Genomic DNA, 21,242 nt, shown 5'->3' on the forward strand with positions numbered 1-21,242 from the left:
AGCCTGGCCGGCTGCTGCATCATGCTTCCCAGCTGCTTTCCCGGTGCTGAGCTCACCGCAGGCAGAAGCATTTCAGGGAAACAGCAGTGTCTGTGGTGCTTGAGGAGCTTCTCTGGAGCGAGGCGTGCTCGGGGAGTCATCAGGACCTGTGCTCTGAGGTGCAGACTTTGTGGAGCCGGGGGCCGTGCTGGAGCTGCTTCCAGTCGGATCCCGGGCAGGTTCCAGCAGGCTGACTGGGAGGAGGCTGCGGGTGGCAGAGGAATGGGAAAAATGAGGCAAACAAAGGGTTGGCAGCGCAGCTTGCAGCCACGGAGCCGGTGCTGGGGACCACGGCAGCTCCCTCCAAGCCTGTCTCCACGGGGGGACACGCAGCTTCCCCAGCCCCAGCATCTTCCCACACTTCCCTTTGGCATTTTTGCTACCCAGACACATCCTGCCCTGCTGCTGCCCGGAGGCAGGAAGGGTGTTTCTGGGGATGTGGGTCCTGCTGCCATCACACCAGTGCTCCCAGCACACTCATGGCCAGCTGGGACCATCCCCAGGGTGCCCACACCAGTGGATCCCTGGCTGTGCAGCAGCCCCAGTGCTTGGGAAAAGCCATCCAGCATGGTCCTCAGGACACTGCCCAGCAGCCTTACCTCAGTTCCCCTCAAGATGCCCTGGCCAAGGGCTGGGCAGATGCCTCAGCAGGCTGTGGGTGCCACCAGCCCCTCAGGCCAGGCTGGAACAATAGGTCATTCCGCTGCATCCGCTCCAGGAAAGTCCCTTGTCCCCACTCGGGCTCAGCTCCAGGATGGCGTGGCTCCCTCTTCCTCTGGCCTTCCCCTCACCTTGGAGGTGCACGTGATGGGATCCCTGGCACACACATCCCTGCCCACGGGGGGCAAGAGCTGGCACCCACCCTGCCTGCTGCACGGCCGAGGCTGCCATGGAAAGCCCTCAGAAATCCCCAAGGAATGTCCCTGTCTCCCCCCAGTGTCCTGGGGAGCAGCCACCTTCCCTGCCTTTGTTTGCCCAGCAGACGTGTGGAAGAGAGGGAGCACGAGGGCTGCCTGTCCTATCTCTTGAGGTCTGTGTGGCTCCCCACAAAGGGAGCTGGGATATCTTTCTCCTCCTGGAGCCTGGCCAGATGGCCCTGGGAAAAGCAATTCCTCTTCCATGGGAAAGTCCTGCGAGGAGAAATCCCTGCTCGGCCCAGCCAGCCCCACAGCTCCCCTGGGCCCTGGAGCTCCGGCGTGTCCCCAGGGCTGTGGGGCTGAGCAGGGACAGTGGAGAGAGGAGGTGGCATGAGGACTGTGCCCTGCTAGCTACCTTCTCCCGGGCAGCCCTTGCCTGGGAGCCCGTGCCCTGCCTTCCCCACAGCCCCTCAGAGGGATCCCCCCCAGCCTAGGGGTGTGAGAGGGGCTCCCCCAAAGCTGAGGCTGGCCTGGCCACCTGCCTGGGGCTAATCTCTCTTGCTTGAATGTTTGCTTGCAGTTGTTCCTAACGAGCCATCCTGAAGACAAAGCAGGGATGAAGACCTGGCGCCGCAGGACAGTGATGCTGGGTCTCCAGGTTGCTTTCCCAACCCCGGGTGACACGGAGCACAGGGTAGGGATGTTCCTCCTCCCGGTTCCTCCGGGGAGCCGTGGTGAGAGCCGTGGTGTTAGCAGGGCTGACCCCTGCCCGCCTCTCTCTCGCTGCCCGTGCCACAGGGATTGCCACACGGGCACCGGCAGCAGCTGCTCCTCCCGGGAATCCCGCTGCCGGGACCCTGGTGCATAATCCACCCCATTGTGAGGGGGAGTGCCCGGCCCAGGCCCATCTGGAGCCGAGACAATGGGGCTTTTTTTCCGGCCGGTGCTGGGGTTGGAGTTGGGGGGGGGGGGAGGAGGAGGAGAGAGACCAGCTCCGAAGTCTTCCTGAAGGAAAAGGCCGGTTTATAAATAGCTGTCCCCGGGCTCCCAGCTCCTGCCCCATCCGTTCCCCAGCCCCAAAGCCTCCCCCTTGCAGCAGGGCTGGGAGGGCAGCCTGGGGCACAGACCAGGACGTGGCTGTTTGCACCGTGTCCCAGGGCTGCACCTGCTGCAAGCCCTGGGGAGCCTGCACCCCCCGGGATGTCAAGTGACAGGCCAGCCCTGGGCAGAGGGCTCCTTCCCCCTGCACCTCGGTGGTGTCCCTTGGCTGGCTAAGGTTTCTCCAGGAGTGCTCTGTGTCCCAGCTGTCCTTGTCCATCCGTCCCGCACACACAGCGAGGGTCAGGCCGTGGGGCAGGGTGTGAGGGCAGGGTCTGCAGGGCTCCACAGCCTTCCTTGCCACCCCTGTTGCTGCTCCTGGTGGAGCGTGGCCAAGCCCATGTCCCTCACGGGGGAGCTGGGGCTCCTGGCTCCATCCTCTGACAGGTGGCACCATCCCTGAGGAGTCCGACGGAGGCTGTGGCTGGGGTGGGGTGACCATGGGCCAGCTTGGCCCCTCTTTGGGGCTTTGCCAGTCCTCTGCATCCGCCGAGCCCCTGGCCATCTCCCTTCAGCTGCTCCAGGAGCTTGTCCTCCTCCAGCAAAGAGTTCTAGATGTCATCTTCCTTCCCCCCTTCCGCTCACGTCCGTCCTTCCTTCCTCCGCCCGCCCAGCCCCTCGCCCAGCTCCCACTCCCGGCCCCTCCTAAACAAAGGCTCCGTAGCCATGGTTAATAATCCCCACATAAAGGCTCTGCAGAAGAGGAGAGGAAGGAGAGGGGAGACACAAAGAAGCCGCTGGGAGCCCAGCCGAGGAAGGAGGGGGGGGTTGTGGAAGAAGGCGTTTTCCTGAGCTAAGGAAGAGGGTTCCAAGAGGTGCACAGAGGAGGAGTGGAGGTATCCCAAGGCACATCTAATGCCCTGTTCCTCGTGTTCCTTCACACAGGGAACTGGGAGCCAGAGGTCAGCCAGCCCAGGCAGGTCCCTGTTATCCCAGGCTGCACTGCAGTGTGCGAGCCCTAAAAGCACCCCAAAATGCAGCACCAGGGCCAGTGGGGAGGTGCCCCAGAAGTGGTCATCCTCATGGCACTGCCATGCCCCGGTGCTGGGGAAGAGGCAGGCAGATCCTGGGCTGTGTGGGAAAGCAGGGTGCTGGCCTGCATCCCATCCATCCCTTCCCTGGGGAACGGGGCCCCTCTTGGCCCTGCCAGTGTTGTGTGAGGAGGTGCAGGCCCGGGCGGATGTGGCAGCAGCTTCTGTCCTGCAGCCTGATTCCATCTAGCCTGCCTTCCATTCCCTCTCCCTTCCATCCCTCTCCCTTCCATCCCCATCTTCCATCCCCCCTCCTTCCATTCCCTCTCCCTTCTATCCCTCTCCCTTCCATTCCTCTCCCATCCCTCTCCCTTCCATCCCCCTTCCTTCCATCCCTCTCCCTTCCATCCCTCTCCCTTCCATCCCCCTGCCTTCCATCCCTCTCCCTTCCATCCCCCTGGAGCTACACAGGAAGCTGTACCCGCCAGCAGCTCATGGCTCAGCAGCACTGGCAGGGGGCTTGCTGGGAGGCAGCTGGCACGCAGAGCACCCCAAAGACCCCTCCTGAGCCATCCGGGCTGCTCTGGGCCCCATCAACATGGTCAGGGGATGAGGAAGGTGTGAGGCCCCCTCGTCCCCACCTGGGACGTGCTGAGCAGCGTGTCAGGGCACACACAGCGAGAGCAGAGCGCTGCCTGCATGGCCTGGGTGTCTCCGATAGCATTGCCAGGATCCAGCCTCCCTGGGAGGGCAGGGGAAGGTGGAAGGGGCTGAGGTGGGTGCTAGGATGCAGGCTGTGCCCATCCCCAGGTCCCACACCTGGCACTGCACGCTGGGCATCATTCCCCTCTGGCTGCGGGGAGCCAGGCTCAGCGGGAGCCAGAGAAGAAAGGCAAATGCAATTACCCGCTTCCAGATTGTGCCTGCGACTTGTGATGCTCAGATAACGCAGGGGTAATCTGCCCAGCCCCGGGCAGTTCCCAGGTTTCCAGCAGAGAGGAGCGGCTGTGCCGGCAGCTCTGCCAAGGGTGGGTAAATCCCACTGCTCCAGGGGGCAGAGCCGCCTGCCTGGGCACAGCGCTTCCAGGGGGTGGCAGGAATGTTGGAGGAGGAGGAGAACAGCGGGAACCGCAGCTTCCCTCTGCTGCTGGACCGCGGGAGCTGCTCCCGGTGCCTGTGCTGGGGCAGGGACCAGCGCCCTGACCTTCCCACCCTGGCTGTGTGCATGGGACAGCGACACGGGAGCCTAATCCACACTGTTTGTTTGCAGAGCAGGCAGCGGGGGCCGAAGCCAAATCCATTAAGCTAGCAAAAAAATAAAATAAATAAATAACAACAATAAAAATAGGAAGGCATGAGCTCAGGCAGCAGGAAGGGAAGATGAAGGTGGCCAGCCTGCTGTGCTCCCCAGGCAGAGACCCTCTCCCCCAGCCCACCCTTCCCAGCAGGAGGATTTCATGCCAGTTGTGAGGGCAGAGGGGCCTTGCTTTCCAACCCTGCCCATCTCCCCCAGAGCCATTTAGTTTGGTAAGGGGGGAAAAAAATACATACAAATAATAAGATTGCTTCAAAGTTAAATGCTCTGGAAAGCAGAAGCCCAACCATCTAGAGGCACAGCCATTGCAGTAACAGTGGGAGGCTGTTTCAGGGGGGCACGCTCCCTCTCACAGGGTTTGGCCAGCCTGTTTTCTCCAGGGAGCAGCACGGCCCGTTCCAGCTGCTGGGGAATTTTCTGCAGAGGTTTTATTAGCAACATTTTGCTTTATTTTTACCACAGAATAGATGGCGTTGGCACCAGAACAAAATGCACCAGCAAGTGTGTCATCTAGGTTCTCCTGCTTGTTTGTGTGTTTGACTGGGTAGCCTGTTTCCCGCAGGAAAGCAGGACCCCCCTTGGGTCCTGTTCCCTCTCAGGGTGGCATTGGCAGGGCTTAAATCCCAGTGTTTTGTGCAAAAGGCAAGATCCCTTTCCCTCCTCCGAGGGGAGCAGAGCTTGAGGCTCCTCAGGTGCAGCAACCTGCCCTTTTGGAGGGAGAGGAAAATGTGAGCGTGTTGTCAGGGGATCCCCAAGGTCTGGGCACCAGCTTGGGGGGTGGCTGTTCCCATTGCAGACAGGGAACTCCTGCCCCTGTGCAGCATCCCCACAGTGGGGCCAGAGAGCAGCTCGGGAGCAGCCTGTGCATGATGGCACAGTTCCCTTGCACTTGTTCCCTCCTCCCCAGGGAACAGGCTGCCTGGGAGGAGGCCTCCCCTCTGCAAGGTCTGTATGAGCCTTATCACTGCCCGGCATTGCCATTTTAAGTAACTAATCTCGTGGGGGAAAAATTTAATCATTTCCGATGAATCATCAAGTCTCTTTGGCTGGAATTCTTTTGAGGGGAGGGAGCTGGTCAGGCATGAAACCAAGGCAGGAGGAGGGCACGGGGAAGGGCTGCTGCCTGGCACCAGTGGGGGAGTGGGGCTGGGGGCCAGCACAGGGTTTGCTGGTGCTGGAGGTTCTGCTGGTGCCTTGGGGGTGCCCAGGAGAGATGCTGTGGCCCAGGGGAACCTGCAGCCCAGCCCCAGGGTGGCTCAAGGTGGTCAGAGAGGTGGAGTCTGCGTTGCCAGGAGGGTCAGAGTGCAGCTCGTGCTGCTGGAAGAGCAAACGGGAGAGAGGAGGACATGCTTAAAGTTCAGAGCCCCTGGACTGAGAGCTGGAGGAGAAGGTTGTCACTGCTCCCCAGAGACACTGGGGCAGCCCTGGGCCTGTCCTCAGGTGGGGTGAGCACAGGCCAGGGAGCTTTTGGGAGTCTCGTGTGAATGTGGAGCAAGAGTGTGGGGAGGCAGAAGAGGGCTTTGAAGAAGAAGAAAACCCCAGTGCTTTGTTCCCCCACACAGCCCTGATTGACCCAAGGGGAAACCGAGGCACAGAACCAGGCTGTGACAGGCCAGGGGCACCGGACCCAGGTGTCCTGCATGGTTCCCTGTGGGTAACTCGTAGCACCTGGGGAGTTTGTTTTGCTCCCTCAGGCGTGTTGCAGAGCCTCTCTCTGCTGCTCTGTTTGGGCTGGGTGATTACCCCTGGATAATAGCAGCCTTGTGCAGCCCTGACAGCCACCCCCCGCCCCCGGGCCGGCCCCGGGCCAGCCCCCAGCCACCGCAACCAACGGCTTTTCCACAGCCCCCCCCTCCCCATTCAACAGCTGCGCGGGGGCTCTGGTCACAGCTCCCTGTGCCCCCCCGAGCGGGGGGGTCCTGTCTGGAGGACAGGGACCGGCCTTTGCAGAGTCTCCCCGTGGGGCTGGGGGGGCTCTGTGGGGTACAGCAGAGCCTGGGGTGCAGACCCTGGTGACCTGCCTGGGCTGGTACCACCTTCGTGTCCCCAAGGAGCTGCCCAAGGAGCCCACTGCCCTCAGGTGTCCCTTACAGCCCAGGCAGGGGTGAGGAGGGGTTTGCTCCCCCTGTTTTTGAGTCCCTCTCTCTCTGAGTCCCCTTGTGCAGGTTCAGAAGCTGGGGCTGAGCAGAGGAGCTGTATTCACTGATGCCTGTTAAGTGGGACTCCTGGGGGGATGGTGTGTCCCCCCCGCCCTTTTCCAGCATTCCCCAAAGCCCTGTGCAAACCAACCCGACCCCTCCGCCGGCTTCGCAAAAGTGTTTTCCCACCCCCAGCGCCCATCAGTCTGATGGGATCAGCCTGTGCGAGCCCGGGCAGGCAGGGCTGGCAGGCTGCAGGTCTGCGAGCCAAGCTGGAAACGAGCCCCTCCGGCAGAGCTGGAAAACAACAGCCGGGGGTGCTGGGGGGAGCGTGTGCGGGGGGCTCGGAGTTACCGACCCGTCTGGAGGGGCTGCGGGGGGTCCGGGCGCTGCGGGGCTGGGGCGGCTGCCGCTGGGGGGTGGTAGGGGGCCTCGGGCGGTGGGCAGGGACCTCGCCTTCCTCCTCCTCCTCCTCCTCCTCCTCCTCTGCCTGACGTCAGCCCGCGGCCCCGCTCAGTCGCGGCCGGTGGTGGGCATGGCTGGGGGGCTGCGGGCGGCCGGGCTCGCCCTGGGCTGGGGCTGCTGCCTCCTGATCTGCTGCGGTGAGTGGATGTCGCGACAGGGGCTGTGGAAGGGGGACTGGATCTGGGGAAGGAGGGGACGGGATCTGGGGAACGGGGACGGCCGGGTCAGCGCACCTGCGGGGCGGGACGCGGGGGCTTCGCCGCTCCCGGGCAGGGATGCACTTTTGTCCCGTGTTCCTAAGAGGAAAATTGGTTCTGTCCTGGCTCAAAGCAGGGCTGCGGCCCCGCACTCCCTCCCGCACTGCCCCTCGGAGGGTGCGCGGGGGCTGCTCCCCGTGCGGAGCTGGGCTCTGCCGGGCTTCCCTTCCCACCGCCGGGCTGCGAGCTTCGAAGGGGGGGTTTCGAGGGGAGGCAGCCGGAGGGGTCTTGCCCGCAAAGGTTGGTCCGGAGCCAGCCCAGGCAGCCAGCAGAGCTGACGCCCTTGGGGCGCTGGCTGGCTTAGGGCCAGGAATGTTAAAATTGTGGTGCCGGGGGAGGCGGGGTGGGAGCTGCCCCCTCGAGCCTGTGTCCTCCCCTGCACGTTCCAGGGCTCCGAGGGGCTGGGGTTGGGTGTGGAGAGTCGGGAGCGCCGCGTTCTGTTCTCGGCGCCCCTTGGTAGCCCCCCGAAAGGTGAGGGGTGCCCTCTGCGTCCCCGGGAAGGCTGGCCCGGTGGCCGGGGAAGGTGGCTGGGGCAGGGCAGGCTCCTGGGGCCATGCTCCGTGGGGCAGAGGCAAGGGTGTTGAGGGGCAGGGTGCCCGCACGTGTGTTCATTGTACAGCTGGGTGAGTTAGTTGAATTATTAGGAAGCATCCACCCCTTTCCTTCTAAGGAGTTTTTTCCCTGAGCCCTGTGTTTCTCTTGGCTTTTTTTCACGCCTTCTTTTTTTATCCTCTTTCCAGTCCATTTTCACCCTCGGGAGGGAGGCTGTGTTTCCTGCCCTTCCCTGCTCCCAGCAGCGTTCCCTGCCTTCTCTGCGGGCCAGGGAGTGGTCCCGGTGTGCTGGCTGCTCCTTGTCCCTGCCCAGCCACGCTGCAGAGGTGGCCCCAGGCGCTGGGGAAGCCTGCTCTGGCCAAGGCGCCAATAATAAAAGTGATGAAATAAAGCGGAGCCAAAGGCTTCCACCCCCGGCCCGTGCTGGGATCCCCTTCCTCACAGCACATGTGCCGAGCGAGGACTTTATTGGCTGGCGGCGTCAGTGTGTTTGCAAGCCCAGCCGCGGTGGGAGCGTTGATGCTTCCCAGAAGCGTGAGGGGCCACAGCCAAGTCATTCCCAAGCAGGCTGGGGGGCTCACTGTGCTGCTGGGGTGAGGGGCTGAGCCCACACTGGAGCTGCCCAGTGCCACCTCCTGCACGGCAATCTCCAGCCGCTGGAGAGGTCTTCGTGGGTGTTGTCAGCTGGCTTGCAGGGTTGGGGGTTGTGAGCTTCTCCTGGCGCACATGGCTGGGTCCTGACGAGCTGGTGGGGTTGGTTTGGGGGTGCACGGAGCTGGTTCCTCCTGCAGCAGAGCCTGGGCTTCCTCCCCATCCCCAGCACGGCGAGGGCTGGGCTGGGGCGGAGGCTGCTGGGCGCTGGTGGTGATGCTGGTTGCTGTGGGGCTGGGGCTCTGCTCCCTGTTTCTCCTCTCGATGAGGAAGAAGGGGTTCAGGTGATCCCGCTCCATGAGAGCTGGGGGGTTCCCTGGGTCGGGGAGCTCTGCTGGAAGGGTGGCCTTGCCAAAGCAGAGTGTTTGTACTGGGAGCAGGCAGGATCTGGCCGCAACTGGTTTCCCCAAGAGGGGAAAAGAAACCCTTGGAAACCTCCAGCATCCCGCGTACGGCTCCAGACCCCTGCGGTGCCCCTCCTCTCTCTGCTCCGTGCCGGGGGCTCCGTGCCGGGGGCTCTTGCACCGACGAGGCATCGTGCTCCTCCTGCCCGGCTCCCCGCACACCTCGGCTCCGCAGGAGGCTGGCGGAGAGGGGAGGAGGGGGGGGGCCTGTGCGACTCCCCACCCCCTTCCCCGGCTCTAAAAAGCAAATCTTTGTTCTTCTGGAGCTCTGGCTGCCGGCCGGCTGTCCGCCAGCCAGATGGAAAGGCACGGGGGCTCTCCTCCCTTCCCGGCTTGCTTGCTGCAGACGGCGTCCTCTCCACATCTCCAGGTCTCCCGATGGAGCCGTGCCAGGCTCTCGGGCTTGCACGGTGCAGGCTGGAGCTCAGCTCTGCTGCTGGGCTGCTCCACGCCTGCCTGGTGGGTCTCCAGCCCTGCCCAGCTTCCCAAATCCCACACTGGGCACAGGGGAAGCATTGCCGTGTCCCCAGAGCCTGCTGTGCCCAGTGCCCCTCCAGCCTGCCCACGCACAGCAGGCTGTGAGGTCTTGGGGATGCTGGAGGAAGCCTTGTGTCCCCAGTGTTGTGGGGGGCTTTTGTCCCTGCTGCCTGCTCCTTCCAGCCCAGGAGAGGGCTAGGATCCAGCCTGGAGAGATGGGGAGCCATGAGCCCTTGTTCCAGGCAGAATGGGGGGTTACAGTGTCCATGTCCACCTCCTCAAGGGCAGTGGATGGGTGGGAGGGACGTGTGCCTCATGCCAGTCCCAGATGCCAGCCATTCTCCAGCTCTGAGCTCATGGTGTCGGCTGCTCCTCTGCCTGCATGAGGGCTCTCATGCCCAGCGGGTCAGCAGGACAGGCCAGCAGCTCTCTCTCCCCCAGGGGTGACCCTGCAGCCAGGGTGAGTGCAGGGGGCAGCTGGAGCACACCCCAGCCCCAGGTTCCCCCTAATCCGGGGGTGTCTGGCAGCACCAGGCAGCCAAGTCGTGGCTGTGCAGGTGGGCAGGTGCCTCTGGGGCACAGTTATCTTTTACTCTGTGCTCTCTGTCCAGTATCCTGACTCCATGCTTATCTTTGGCACCTTCACCTGTTTTTCTAGCTCCTCCTTTCCCGTGCAGTGCTTTCCCTCTCCCTCTTTGCTTAGTGCCAGCTGCCCTGTTCCGACGGGATGGGCGAGGGCCAAAAAGCTGGCTGTTGGGGTGTCCTCAGGTGGCTAGTCCTGCAAGCGGGGGCCTTTGTTGTGGCAGCAGGGCTCCTGGCTGTGTTTTTGTCTGGAGTAGGTACGCGGTGGCACAGCCCCAAGAGCGTTTTGTGGGCACAGCATATTACCCTTTGAAGCTGCCTCGCAGGGGAGGCTGCAGTGGCTGTTACCAGCGGCGCTATCAAGGGAGCTGTTGACACAGCTGGCTTCCTCCAACCCCTCCTCCCTGCTCCCGTACCTGGGCCAGACAGTTGGCCCTGTTGCTGGGGGACAGGCTGCTGTCCCCTGCAGGGCTGCCTGCCAGCCCAGGGCGTGCAGCCCCCTCCATTTATATATTCTTTTGACACCTGGTTGGTGGCAGTGGCACTCGCAGCCTTGCTGTGATGCAGCCCTGGTCTCTGCTGTGCCCAGCTGGGGCTGCTCTGCCCTCAACCCCTCTGGAAGATGCTCTGTTCCCTGTCCTGGATCAATAGCCTTCCCATACTGCTCTGGAACGTGGCCAGCAGTTCCATTACTGCTGCAGGCTGGGAGGGAAGGTGGGGTGCTGGGGTGGGCAGGCTCCGCTCACTGGGTGTGCAGGTTCCTGGTGCCACCCGTGCTGTGGGTGGGCAGCCCTGGGTTGGTTTGGTGGACAGGGAGCAGCGAGGGGCTGGCTTTGGGTCTGCTGCAGGGGTGGGTGCTCCAGCTGCTGGGTTCTGGGGTTCCTGACAGCGCTGGAGCTTGGGGAGGGATCTGGGGAGTCCTGTCTGTGCCACAGCCCCGTGGTGGTCAGGGGCATGTTGCCTCCCTCTTGCTGTGGAGGGGGAAAGTGAGCAGCAAGCAGCTGGATGGTGCAACCCTCCTGAGCTCCTGCCCTGTGTGCCCCATGGTGCTGCAGAGGAACACAGCTCCCCATTCATGCCCCTGTGCCCGGGGCACTGCGGGGGCCGTGCAGGCTGACGTCAGGGCTCCAGTCCCAGGCCATGGGAAGGTGCAGCCTTTTGCTGCCAGCCTCAGGCTCCAGCACCCAGCCCCTTGTCCTGCCTCTGCCAACCTCCTGACACCTCCGTGCCTGGCCCTTGGGGACAGTCAGGGGTGGTGGGTGCTGGTCTGGGGAACATGGTGGCAGGAGCGGGGTTGTGCACTCCTGGCTGGGGTTGGGACATGGGGTCTGGGGGGGTGGTGGCCCTTCAGGGGATGGAGATGGGGACAGGCCTGGGCTCAGCTCCCTCTCTGGGTCTGCCCCACAGCTGCAGCCAGCCAGCTGGAGGTCTCCATGCCAGCAGTGGTCGAAGTGGAGAACGGGGGCACAGCCAGGCTCGAGTGCGACTTCCACGTCCCTGGAAATGGTTCCTACAGCCGCATCGACTGGTTCTATGTGAGTGCTGACCTGCGAGGGGGGGAGGGGGGCTGGAGGGGGCAGCCAGCCCCAGGCTTGTGGGCTCATCAGCCTGGCTTGGGCTTTGCAGATCAACCGCAACAGCCGGGTGGAGGTGTGCCAGGTGATGGGCGGCCGGATCCTGGAGGAGAGCGCGGACTACGCGGGGCGGCTGTCGCTGGGGGAGGACAGGGCCCTCTCCATCAGCAGGGTGACAATGCAGGATGCCAAGACCTTCATATGCCACGTGGTGACAGACAGCCACGGCACGGCCGAGAACCACACCGAGCTCCATGTCTACAGTGAGTGAGGAGGATGGAGAGCAGCCTGGCCATGCAGCTGCTCTGTGGGGCTGGAGGGGGGTCCCATCCCATCCCTCCACATCCCATCCCTCCACATCCCATCTCATCCCGTCCCTCCTAATACATGTGAAGTGGCTTCTCTTTCCAGAGGTCCCCGAGGTTCCTGAGATTGTGGCCAGCTCAGCAGGCATCTCTGTGCAGAGCAGCAGCATCCCAGAGGTGAAAAATAGGCCCCCACCTGGAGGAGGCTTCCAGCCATGCTGGGATCCCCACTCCCCTCTCCCCACGGGGGCACCCCATGCTCAGGGCTCTCTCTGCCACCGCAGATTGCCCAGTGTGTGAGCAGGAACAGCTTTCCACCCCCCAATATCACCTGGCACAAGAATGGGGAGCAGCTGCAGCCAGAGGATAAGAGTGAGTTGGATGGGGACTGGGCATGAGGATTGGGGTGGGGGATTGCACCTCCCTGCTTGGGAGAGGGGTCGAGGCACTTGTACTATCCAGGACCTTATCTGGAGAATAAGTCCTATGAGGAAAGGCTGAGGGAACTGGGATTGTTTAGTTTGAAGAAGAGGAGGTCAAGGGGAGACCTCATTGCTCTCTACAACTGCCTGAAAAGAGGTTGTAGGGAGGTGGGAGTTGGGCTCTTCTCCCAAGTGAATAATGACAGGACGAGAGGAAATTGCCTGAAGCTGCACCAGGGGAGGTTTAGGCTGGATACTAGAAAGAATTTCTTTAAGAGTAACAGTGGAACAGGTTGCCCGGGGAGCTGGTGGAGTCACCATCCCTGGAAGTGTTTAAGAGAAACGTAGATGTGGAGCTTAGGGATGTGATTTAAGCACTGAAGGGGTAAATCAGGTTATGGCCGGGGGGGTTTAGGTTACAGTTGGACTTGATGATCTTCAAGGTCCATTCCAACCAGGATGATTCTATGATTCTAACGGGGGGGGACTGGCAGCCCGTGGCCATCCAGGGGAAGGGAGCCCCTCCTTGCCTCCCCGTGGCCTGGGAACAGCAGGTGTGTCCCCTGCAGTGGTGAAGGTGATGGCCACGCGGACGCGGGAGTCGAGCGGGCTGTACACGGTGAGCAGCACTCTCTTTGCCCACGTCACCCGGGAGGACCGCAGCTCCCGGTACCACTGCACCCTGCACTACTGGCTGCAGGGACAGAGGAGGACCCTGGAGTCCCGGCGGGTCAACATCACCGTTTTCTGTGAGTCAGGGGCCGGGAGGGCTGGGTCTGCTGCCCGGTGAGGCCCTGCGCCCACCCACCCTGTTCCCTTCTCCCCCAGACCCCGCAGAGCACATGAATCTGCACGTGAAACCGTCCCCGGCGCTGGTGAAGGAAGGGGATGATGTGCAGCTGGTCTGTGAGGCTGATGGGAACCCAGCACCTGTCTTCAGTTTCTACAAAAGAGAGGTGAGTCCCCGCAGGGGGGACCTGGGCTCCTCTCCCTTGGCAGGCGTCTCGTGTCCTGGCTGTACGGAGGGTCCTGGGGAGTGGGGTGCAGTGGCTGGGGTGGGGGGTGACTGTGTGGGGCTAAGGGCTCTGCTTTCTCCCCACACTGCCTGCAGCTGGAGGACAACTGGCAGGACCTGTCCTCTCTGTCAGAAGCCAACACCGGGGTGTTGAACTTGCACCATGTGACTAAGAACAGCAGCGGCTTGTACAAGTGCCAGACCCTGGACTTGGATGATATGACACAGATGGAGAGGGATGTGGAGCTCGTTGTGAACTGTAAGAGAAGGGGCTGGGACCCTGCACACCTCATGGTGGGTACCCTGTCCCCTCCTGCTCATCCTGCCCTGGTTTCCATTCCTCTCCTAGACATTGAAGGGGTCCGTGTGGAGATGGATCCATCCTCACCCATTCAGGAAGGGGGAAGTGTGAGGCTGAGCTGCAGTGCCCACAGCCCCGTGGCCCTGGCCTACCAGTGGGAGAATGAGAAGGTAAACAGGCATCTGGGTGTTGCCACACACAGGCTTGGAGGGCCTGGGCTTTGCAGAGCCAGGAGCTTGCTCCTTCTCTCCTGAGAGAGACCACCAGGGGTGGGATTCCCCCTTGCATGGACCTGGGTTGTCCATCTGTACCTCTTCACCTGCAGGAAGGTCCTGCGCTTGCACAGTCCCTTGTTGTGTGTGGGAGGGGGGGGGGGCTTTGGGTCTGCCACAGAGCCTGGAGAGCTGGGTGCTTGGGGGCTTATTGCTGGGACATCCCTTCCCAACAGAATGTGAATGTTGGAGAAGGGAACGAGCTAGTACTGAAGAACCTCACCTTCGAAACCTCCGGCAACTTCAGCTGCAAAGTGACCGCACCGAGCGTGCAGGGGCTGGAGCAGACCCAGCAGGTGGCCGTGGCCGTGCACGGTAAGAACCAGGGTGTAGGAACCCTGCCAGCCTGCTGGGGTGAGCCCTGTCTGCCCAGCACCAGCCCTGGGAGCCACTGGTGCCTGATGTGCCCCCCTCATCCTGCAGGGAAGCCACGGATCGTGGCCATCAGCTCCCCCCTGTACGTGCGGCAGGACGAGGTGGTGAACCTGACCTGCAAGGCCATCGGTGTCCCCTGGCCCTCTGTCCAGTGGAATGTCAAGGGGATGGTGAGAGCTGGGTCCAGGCTGTGGTCTCTGGGGGGCTGCACCTTGCTTTGGGCACTGACTCCTTCGCTGCTTCCCCCCCGTCCACAGGCTCACGAGTCCGTTGAAAACCAGCACGTCACCAGCAACCTGACCGTGCGTGTGAGCCGCGACCTGCTGCAGGCAGGAGCCACGTGCAAGGTCTCCAACACCCTGGGCTTCATTGAGGAGCGCATCCAGCTGCTGGGTGAGTCTCGGGCACTGCCCTCTGCCCCAGGAGCCCCGAGAGGGATCAGTCCCCCTTGTTCAGGTGCCCTGTGTGCCGTGGCTGAGCTCTGTCTCTTTCCCTCCCTTCTTGCTCTACCAGTGGGGTCCGTCAGGAAGGGTCTGTTTCTGCACCACGAAGGGTGTGTGCATCCCTCAGGCTCTGCAGGAGCCTGTCCCCAGTGGGAGTCACACTGGGAAGGGAGCCCTGACTGCTGGCTCTTGCACTGCACCTCTCCCTGCTGCTTTCTCCCTGCCAAGCTGGGAGGGAAACAGAGGCTCTGGTGGGAAAGCTGCCTACTTTTGTCCCCAGCCTGTAGCCCAGAAAAGGCCACCACCAAGTGCAGCTTCCCAGGCCTGCTGGGCAAGGAGGCAAAGGGATGGGCTGATGTCTTGCAGGAGCCCTGTAAGCCATCCTGCTATGGCAGCTGGGAGCAGAATGCAAAGTGTGTTCATACAAAAACTGCCCTAACGGAGCATTTTTGTACTGACACCTGCATCCTACAGGGAGCTGGAGAGGCACCAACTGGAGTCCCCTTGGGTGCTTTCTTGGGGGAAAGGGTCTTCTCCTTGCCCTCCGGGGGGGTGCAGCGATGCAGAAGCTGGAGTGGATCAGGGTGGGGCAGGAATTAACTTCTTCCTTCCCTGTGCTGTTTAGATCAAAAGACACCAGAGAGCAAAGGGGTGATCATCGTGGCCATCATCATCTGCATCCTGGTGGTGGCTCTGCTGGGCTCTGTCATCTACTTCCTGCACAAGAAAGGCAAGATCCCCTGTGGCCGTTCTGGGAAACAGGACATGTAAGCACCACCCCTGCCCTGCCAAGGGAGCCTTTGGGGCCAGAGGGGCTTTGCCATCACTCATGCTTCCCATCTCACTGCACACTCTGCTCCCTGCCCGAGGTGGAGGGAGGGCAGCAGTGCAGCCTCGGGGGGCACCACGCGGGGGGCTCGGCAGTGCTTCCAGCTTCCCACAGCCTGGGGGTCTGCACTGTGCTCGCCCCATCCACACAGGGAGGTGACGAGGAGGACAGCAGAGTGGTAGAGCAGCCAAAGGGTTCCCCTCCCCATGGAGGGGGCCACGCAGCCCAAAGCTTTCCCCAGATCTGGAGCCTCTTCTCACCCCTGACCTTTCTCTGCCCTGGCCCCACTCCAGAGCATCCCCTGAGATGGAGCCCCCAGGGCTTGGCCTCGCTCAGCCCGGCCACCTGCCCTCTTTGGTATCTCAACCATGTCTCAAAATTGTCACCTCCCTCCCTTAGCACAAAGCCAGAGGCACGTAAAGACAAGATTGTAGTTGAAGTTAAGTCAGATAAGCTTTCCGAAGAGGCTGGGCTCCTGCAGGGTGCCAACGGCGAGAAGAGATCTGCCGCTGACCAGGTAGGACAGCGTCGTGCACTGCCCTTCCCCAGGGCCAGGGCTGCTCCCGGGGCTGGGCCTGGAGCTGAGGTAATTCATGCTCCTCTCCTCTCTGCGAGCTCCTCTCCCAGCACTCCCCATGCTGCACAGGCCTCCATCATCCATCATCAGCGCTCAGGAGGGGCTGTGGGAGGGTGAGATGGGGCCGTGGGAGGGAGGAGAACCAAACCTTCTCTCTCCACTCCAAGGAGGTAGGAGAAGCCTTTCCCTGAGCACGAGCAGCTCTGCTCTGTGCCAGCCCCAGGCAGCTCCAGAGGGGACAGTCCCTGCCCTGCTTGGTACTGTCTCCTCCTCTGCTCCCTGGAGCAGGAGCCGGGCTCCCAGGGGGCTCTGGGAGAGGGAACTACATAAACATCTTCAGGCAGGAGTCAGAGCAGAGGCTGGAGGAGTGGGCTTTGCTGTGGCATCTCTGAGCCAAAGCTCTTGGTGCAGGATGAGAGGAGTCTCCTGGGCTGTGTGCTTTCCTCTCCCCAGGGCTTGAGAGCCACAGAGGGGCTGACGCAGCTATTACAGAATCACAGAATGGTTTGGGTTGGAAGGGATCTTAAAGACCATCCAGTCCAACCCCCTGCATGGGCAGGGACACCTCCCACCAGCCCAGGTTGCTCAGAGCCCCATCCAACCCGCCCGTTCTTCCTGTCCATGCTGGACCATCACGGTGCTGAGGCAGGGCATGACACCTGTGCTTCCTGCAGAGCCATAGGATGTGGCACCTGAGAGACAATCGCCCCTGGTCCTGCTGCCTGCGTGCCTCATGCTCACCCCTCACCCTGCTGCAGTTAGTCCCCACGGGGTAGCCTGGGCCACATCATGTTGCTGCCTGTCACCTGCAGCAGAGGACCTGGTTTTATTCACCCCTAATTGCTCTTTCCCCCCCCCCCCCACCCCCTTTCTCTTTCCATTTTGTCCGACCGAAGAGCGAGAAATACATCGATCTGAGAAACTAGAGAGGGAATCTACTAAGTGCTTTCTTCCTTCAAAACTTTTCCTGCTCTTGGATTGCCTTGTCCCATCCCCTGCTCCAGACCAGGACTGCCTCGCGGCGCTGAGCCCCGGCGTGCAGGGGACACCCCTGCCTCCCCTCTCTGATACCTCAACCGTGGTGGGCTTGCAGGTTGTCAACTTAGCAGCAGCAAAGCCAGACCTTACTACTCCAGAGAAGCCAACAGCAATATTAAGAGAGAAAGATCCCGTTAAGCTCCCTGGTGGAAGGATTGGAGGCTTTTTTTTTTGTTCTTCTTTCTTCAGGAAGTCTGTCTTGTACGTGCGCGGGAAGGTTTTGATGTGTTTTTGACCCCAAAACCAGCTCAGAAAAGCTGGTGAAGTTTTCCTGTTGGGATGTCCCAGGCACGGTAGATGTAGTGGTGTGCAGGTTAGATGAGCGAGGGCTGGAAGTGATGTGTTGGAGCCGGGTGTGCCTGCTGGGGAGGTGGTTGTTAGTGCTTTGCTTTTCCTTTCCAGCTCTTCTTGTCCTGTTGGTTTAGTCCTGGCAGAGCTGTGATCCCACGGGAGGGGAAGATGGGGCAGAGCAAGGAGAGGGAGGGGATCTCGGGTTTGTAGCCTTGCTGGCATGAGGGGAGGGCTTCCCTTTCCCCAGGGAATTGGGTTGATTTTAGGGGGACTGCACAGCTGCTGCCAACGAGAGGTCCTAGAGCCCCCCACCCCCTACATTTAAAACTAAGGAATATTAGGCCAGGGCCAGTTGTTGATGTCTCAGGGTTGTTGTTCGTTTTGTTGTGTTGTTTTGTTTTGTTTTAAAGTGCTGAACAGTTCAGTTCCCAGCCCCCGGTAAAAACCTGGTTGATTTCTGTGCTTTGGTGTGGCACCTCTGTCCCCAGAGTGGTGGAGAAGGGAAGGTGGGTGAGCAGCCTGCCTTGACCTTGCTGCTGTCACAGCCCGTCCCCAGCGCTCCGCCTGCAGCCACGGCTCTGCCCCCTCCTCCAGAGATCAGACCCCCCCATCTCCAAGCTCCCAGTGCTCTGCTGTGCCCCTCCCCAGCAGCCCCTCAACAAGGGGGGGGTGTGGTTGAAACCAACCCTGGGTGAGAGGAGAAGTGTCCCCCCCCTGCACCCCAGCCCCTCCGCCAGGAGCGGGGAGCCGGGCAGCGCCCTGACCAGCCACGAGCTACAACTCCTGAGCTACAAGTGTCGTCCAAGCAGAAGCTTTGGTTTATATATATATATATTTTTGTTGGATTGTGTGTAAATTTCCATCAGTTTGGGGTTTTTTTTTTGTTTGGTGTTTTTTTTTTTTTTTGGTCTGATCCTTGCAAGGTTTGTTTGGGTTTGTTTGGTTTTTTTTTTATATATATATATATGAAAATAAAGTACCAAGTTCAAAGCTGGGCTCTTGAGTGTGTTCCTGCCAGGAGCAGCTCTCCCCCTGGATGGAAAATCCCCTGCTCCATACTAATAGCACTGACAGCTAATTAGGACACTAATAACTGCCAGTATTAATAAATGTGTATTAAATAAATATGATAATTTGCAATAAATACGATGGTAAACATGTATTAAATAAATATTATGTTTCCTAATAGATAATTATAGTATTAGATTGTAATATATAATTGTATGACTAGTGATGGTGGGTACTAAAAGATAATAGAATTTAATAGATCCCAACAGGAGAATCTTGTTAGTTGTATTAGTATCTATATTAGCTATTAATAGACTTATTTAACAGCTAATAAAGATATTTATCACTAGATTCTAATAAATAACAGGACATTATAGTAGATAATTGTGTTGACAGCTACTCTAGAACCTAATAGATCATAGAATCATCCAGGTTGGAAAAGACCTTCAAGATCATCAAGTCTAATTGTCTATTAATAGATAATATATAGTAATAGATATTAAAGGACTTTTCCCTTAAAGAATTCTAATAGATTATTCAAGTACTAGCTATTCTGCAACCTAATAGAAGATTCTGGTTGATATGTTCTAACACATTTTAATTGGTAATGGTTTTAATACCTAATACAGATGCTAAATGAAGTAGTTAATTTATTACTGCTAATAGTGATAGATTTTAATAGTTGTAATAGTACTAATGCAGGTAAGAATAGATAATTCTCTTAAAAGATAATTCTGGATTATGAGGCAAAATCCTATAGCCAGCTACTAAGGGTAGTAGTAAGAAATTTCATTCATTAATTCTAATAGACAATGGAATTAATAACTTCTATTAATAATTCTATCATGGTTATAGATTCTACTACATTATTCTAATTGGAGCTGATACAGGTTCTAACAACTGCTACCTCATTACACCCCCTGGTGATGAACTTTAGGGGATCACTTGACCTTAAGTAACAACCAGGCTGGATGAATTTGATGGGCCAATCAGGAACAGGCTGGCATAATCATTCAAACACATGCAAATTAATCAAACACATGCAAATTAAACGAAACGGTTGCAGAAATTCCCGCTATCGGGTCGCAGAGTACAAATTGATAGCTGGGCTGTTTTCAGCTAGATTTAAATTGCATTTGAATATATTAAAACCCATGCAAATTAGGCAGGACCTGGCAGAACCTGTTGTAATTCAAGCACGGGCAGACGTGGAAACAGACACCAAAAAAAGTCTCTCTCTGGATAAAAATGTGCAGCAGGAGCTGGCAACGTCTTGGCACGGCGCCGAGGTGACGTCGAAGCTGCCACACCCCTGCAGAACCAGCCTGAAGCTGGCAGCTGCCAAAACCCCAAACGCTGGGTAAAAAAAAAAAATCAGGCAAAGTTTGGCAAAATCTGGCAAAATCTTGGCACGGTGCCAAGGCGAAGTCGAAGCTGCCACACCTTTGGCCTTAGGTAACCCCATCTGTCCCAACTGGACCCCCAATAACCTCAGTTGACCCCAATAACCTCAGTTGACCCCATGTGATGTCTTTGAGGGTCCCTTTGACCTTAGGTAACCCCATCTGTCCTCATTTGACCCCCAATTAACCTCAGTTGACCCCAATAACCTCAGTTGACCCCATGTGATGTCTTTGAGGGTCCCTTTGACCTTAGGTAACCCCATCTGTCCTCATTTGACCCCCAATTAACCTCAGTTGACCCCAATAACCTCAGTTGACCCATGTGATGTCTTTGAGGGTCCCTTTGACCTTAGGTAACCCCATCTGTCCTCATTTGACCCCCAATTAACCTCAGTTGACCCCAATAACCTCAGTTGACCCCATGTGATGTCTTTGAGGGTCCTCTTGACCTTAGGTAACCCCATCTGTCCTAATTGGAACCCCAATTAACCTCAGTTGACCCCAGTAACCTCAGTTGACCCCATGTGATGTCTTTGAGGGTCCCTTTGACCTTAGGTAACCCCATCTGTCCTAATTGGACCCCCAATTAACCTCAGTTGACCCCAATAACCTCAGTTGACCCCAATAACCTCAGTTGACCCCATGTGATGTCTTTGAGGGTCCCTTTGACCTTAGGTAACCCCATCTGTCCTCATTTGACCCCCAATTAACCTCAGTTGACCCCAGTAACCTCAGTTGACCCCATGTGATGTCTTTGAGGGTCCCTTTGACCTTAGGTAACCCCATCTGTCCTCATTTGACCCCCAATTAACCTCAGTTGACCCCAATAACCTCAGTTGACCCCATGTGATGTCTTTGAGGGTCCTCTTGACCTTAGGTAACCCCATCTGTCCTAACTGGACCCCCAATTAACCTCAGTTGACCCCAATAACCTCAGTTGACCCCAATAACCTCAGTTGACCCCATGTGATGTCTTTGAGGGTCCCTTTGACCTTAGGTAACCCCATCTGTCCTAATTGGACCCCCAATTAACCTCAGTTGACCCCAATAACCTCAGTTGACCCCATGTGATGTCTTTGAGGGTCCTCTTGACCTTAGGTAACCCCATCTGTCCCAATTGGACCCCCAATTAACCTCAGTTGACCCCAATAACCTCAGTTGACCCCATGTGATGTCTTTGAGGGTCCTCTTGACCTTAGGTAACCCCATCTGTCCTAATTGGACCCCCAATTAACCTCAGTTGACCCCAGTAACCTCAGTTGACCCCATGTGATGTCTTTGAGGGTCCTCTTGACCTTAGGTAACCCCATCTGTCCTAATTGGACCCCCAATTAACCTCAGTTGACCCCAGTAACCTCAGTTGACCCCATGTGATGTCTTTGAGGGTCCTCTTGACCTTACATAACCCCATCTGTCCTAATTGGACCCCCAATTAACCTCAGTTGACCCCAATAACCTCAGTTGACCCCAATAACCTCAGTTGACCCCATGTGATGTCTTTGAGGGTCCCTTTGACCTTAGGTAACCCCATCTGTCCTCATTTGACCCCCAATTAACCTCAGTTGACCCCAGTAACCTCAGTT

At 58.8% G+C, this 21,242-nt stretch overlaps 1 protein-coding gene across 3 annotated transcripts; it reads left to right on the forward strand.

Annotated features, from left to right (window-relative positions):
* Positions 1-1,476: 1,476 nt before the first annotated feature.
* On the forward strand, positions 1,477-18,238 carry MCAM (melanoma cell adhesion molecule). Of its 3 annotated transcripts, none has more exons than XM_051638439.1 (15): positions 1,477-1,590; positions 11,214-11,341; positions 11,433-11,643; positions 11,792-11,862; positions 11,970-12,057; positions 12,677-12,856; positions 12,936-13,063; positions 13,219-13,381; positions 13,472-13,593; positions 13,872-14,010; positions 14,119-14,240; positions 14,328-14,463; positions 15,139-15,280; positions 15,742-15,859; positions 16,816-18,238. In XM_051638439.1, exons 2-15 carry the CDS (start codon positions 11,240-11,242, stop codon positions 16,843-16,845), a joined length of 1,752 nt encoding a protein of 583 aa, XP_051494399.1. In that variant the 5' UTR covers positions 1,477-1,590; positions 11,214-11,239; the 3' UTR covers positions 16,846-18,238. The 3 variants fall into 3 exon arrangements, with proteins under 3 accessions (XP_051494399.1, XP_051494400.1, XP_051494397.1); XM_051638437.1 differs by lacking the exon at positions 1,477-1,590 and adding an exon at positions 6,888-7,020; XM_051638440.1 differs by lacking the exons at positions 1,477-1,590; positions 15,742-15,859 and adding an exon at positions 6,887-7,020.
* The last annotated feature ends 3,004 nt before the right edge of the window (positions 18,239-21,242 follow it).

The sequence above is a fragment of the Apus apus genome, chromosome 22, assembly GCF_020740795.1.
Source record: "Apus apus isolate bApuApu2 chromosome 22, bApuApu2.pri.cur, whole genome shotgun sequence".
Lineage (NCBI taxonomy): Eukaryota > Metazoa > Chordata > Aves > Apodiformes > Apodidae > Apus > Apus apus.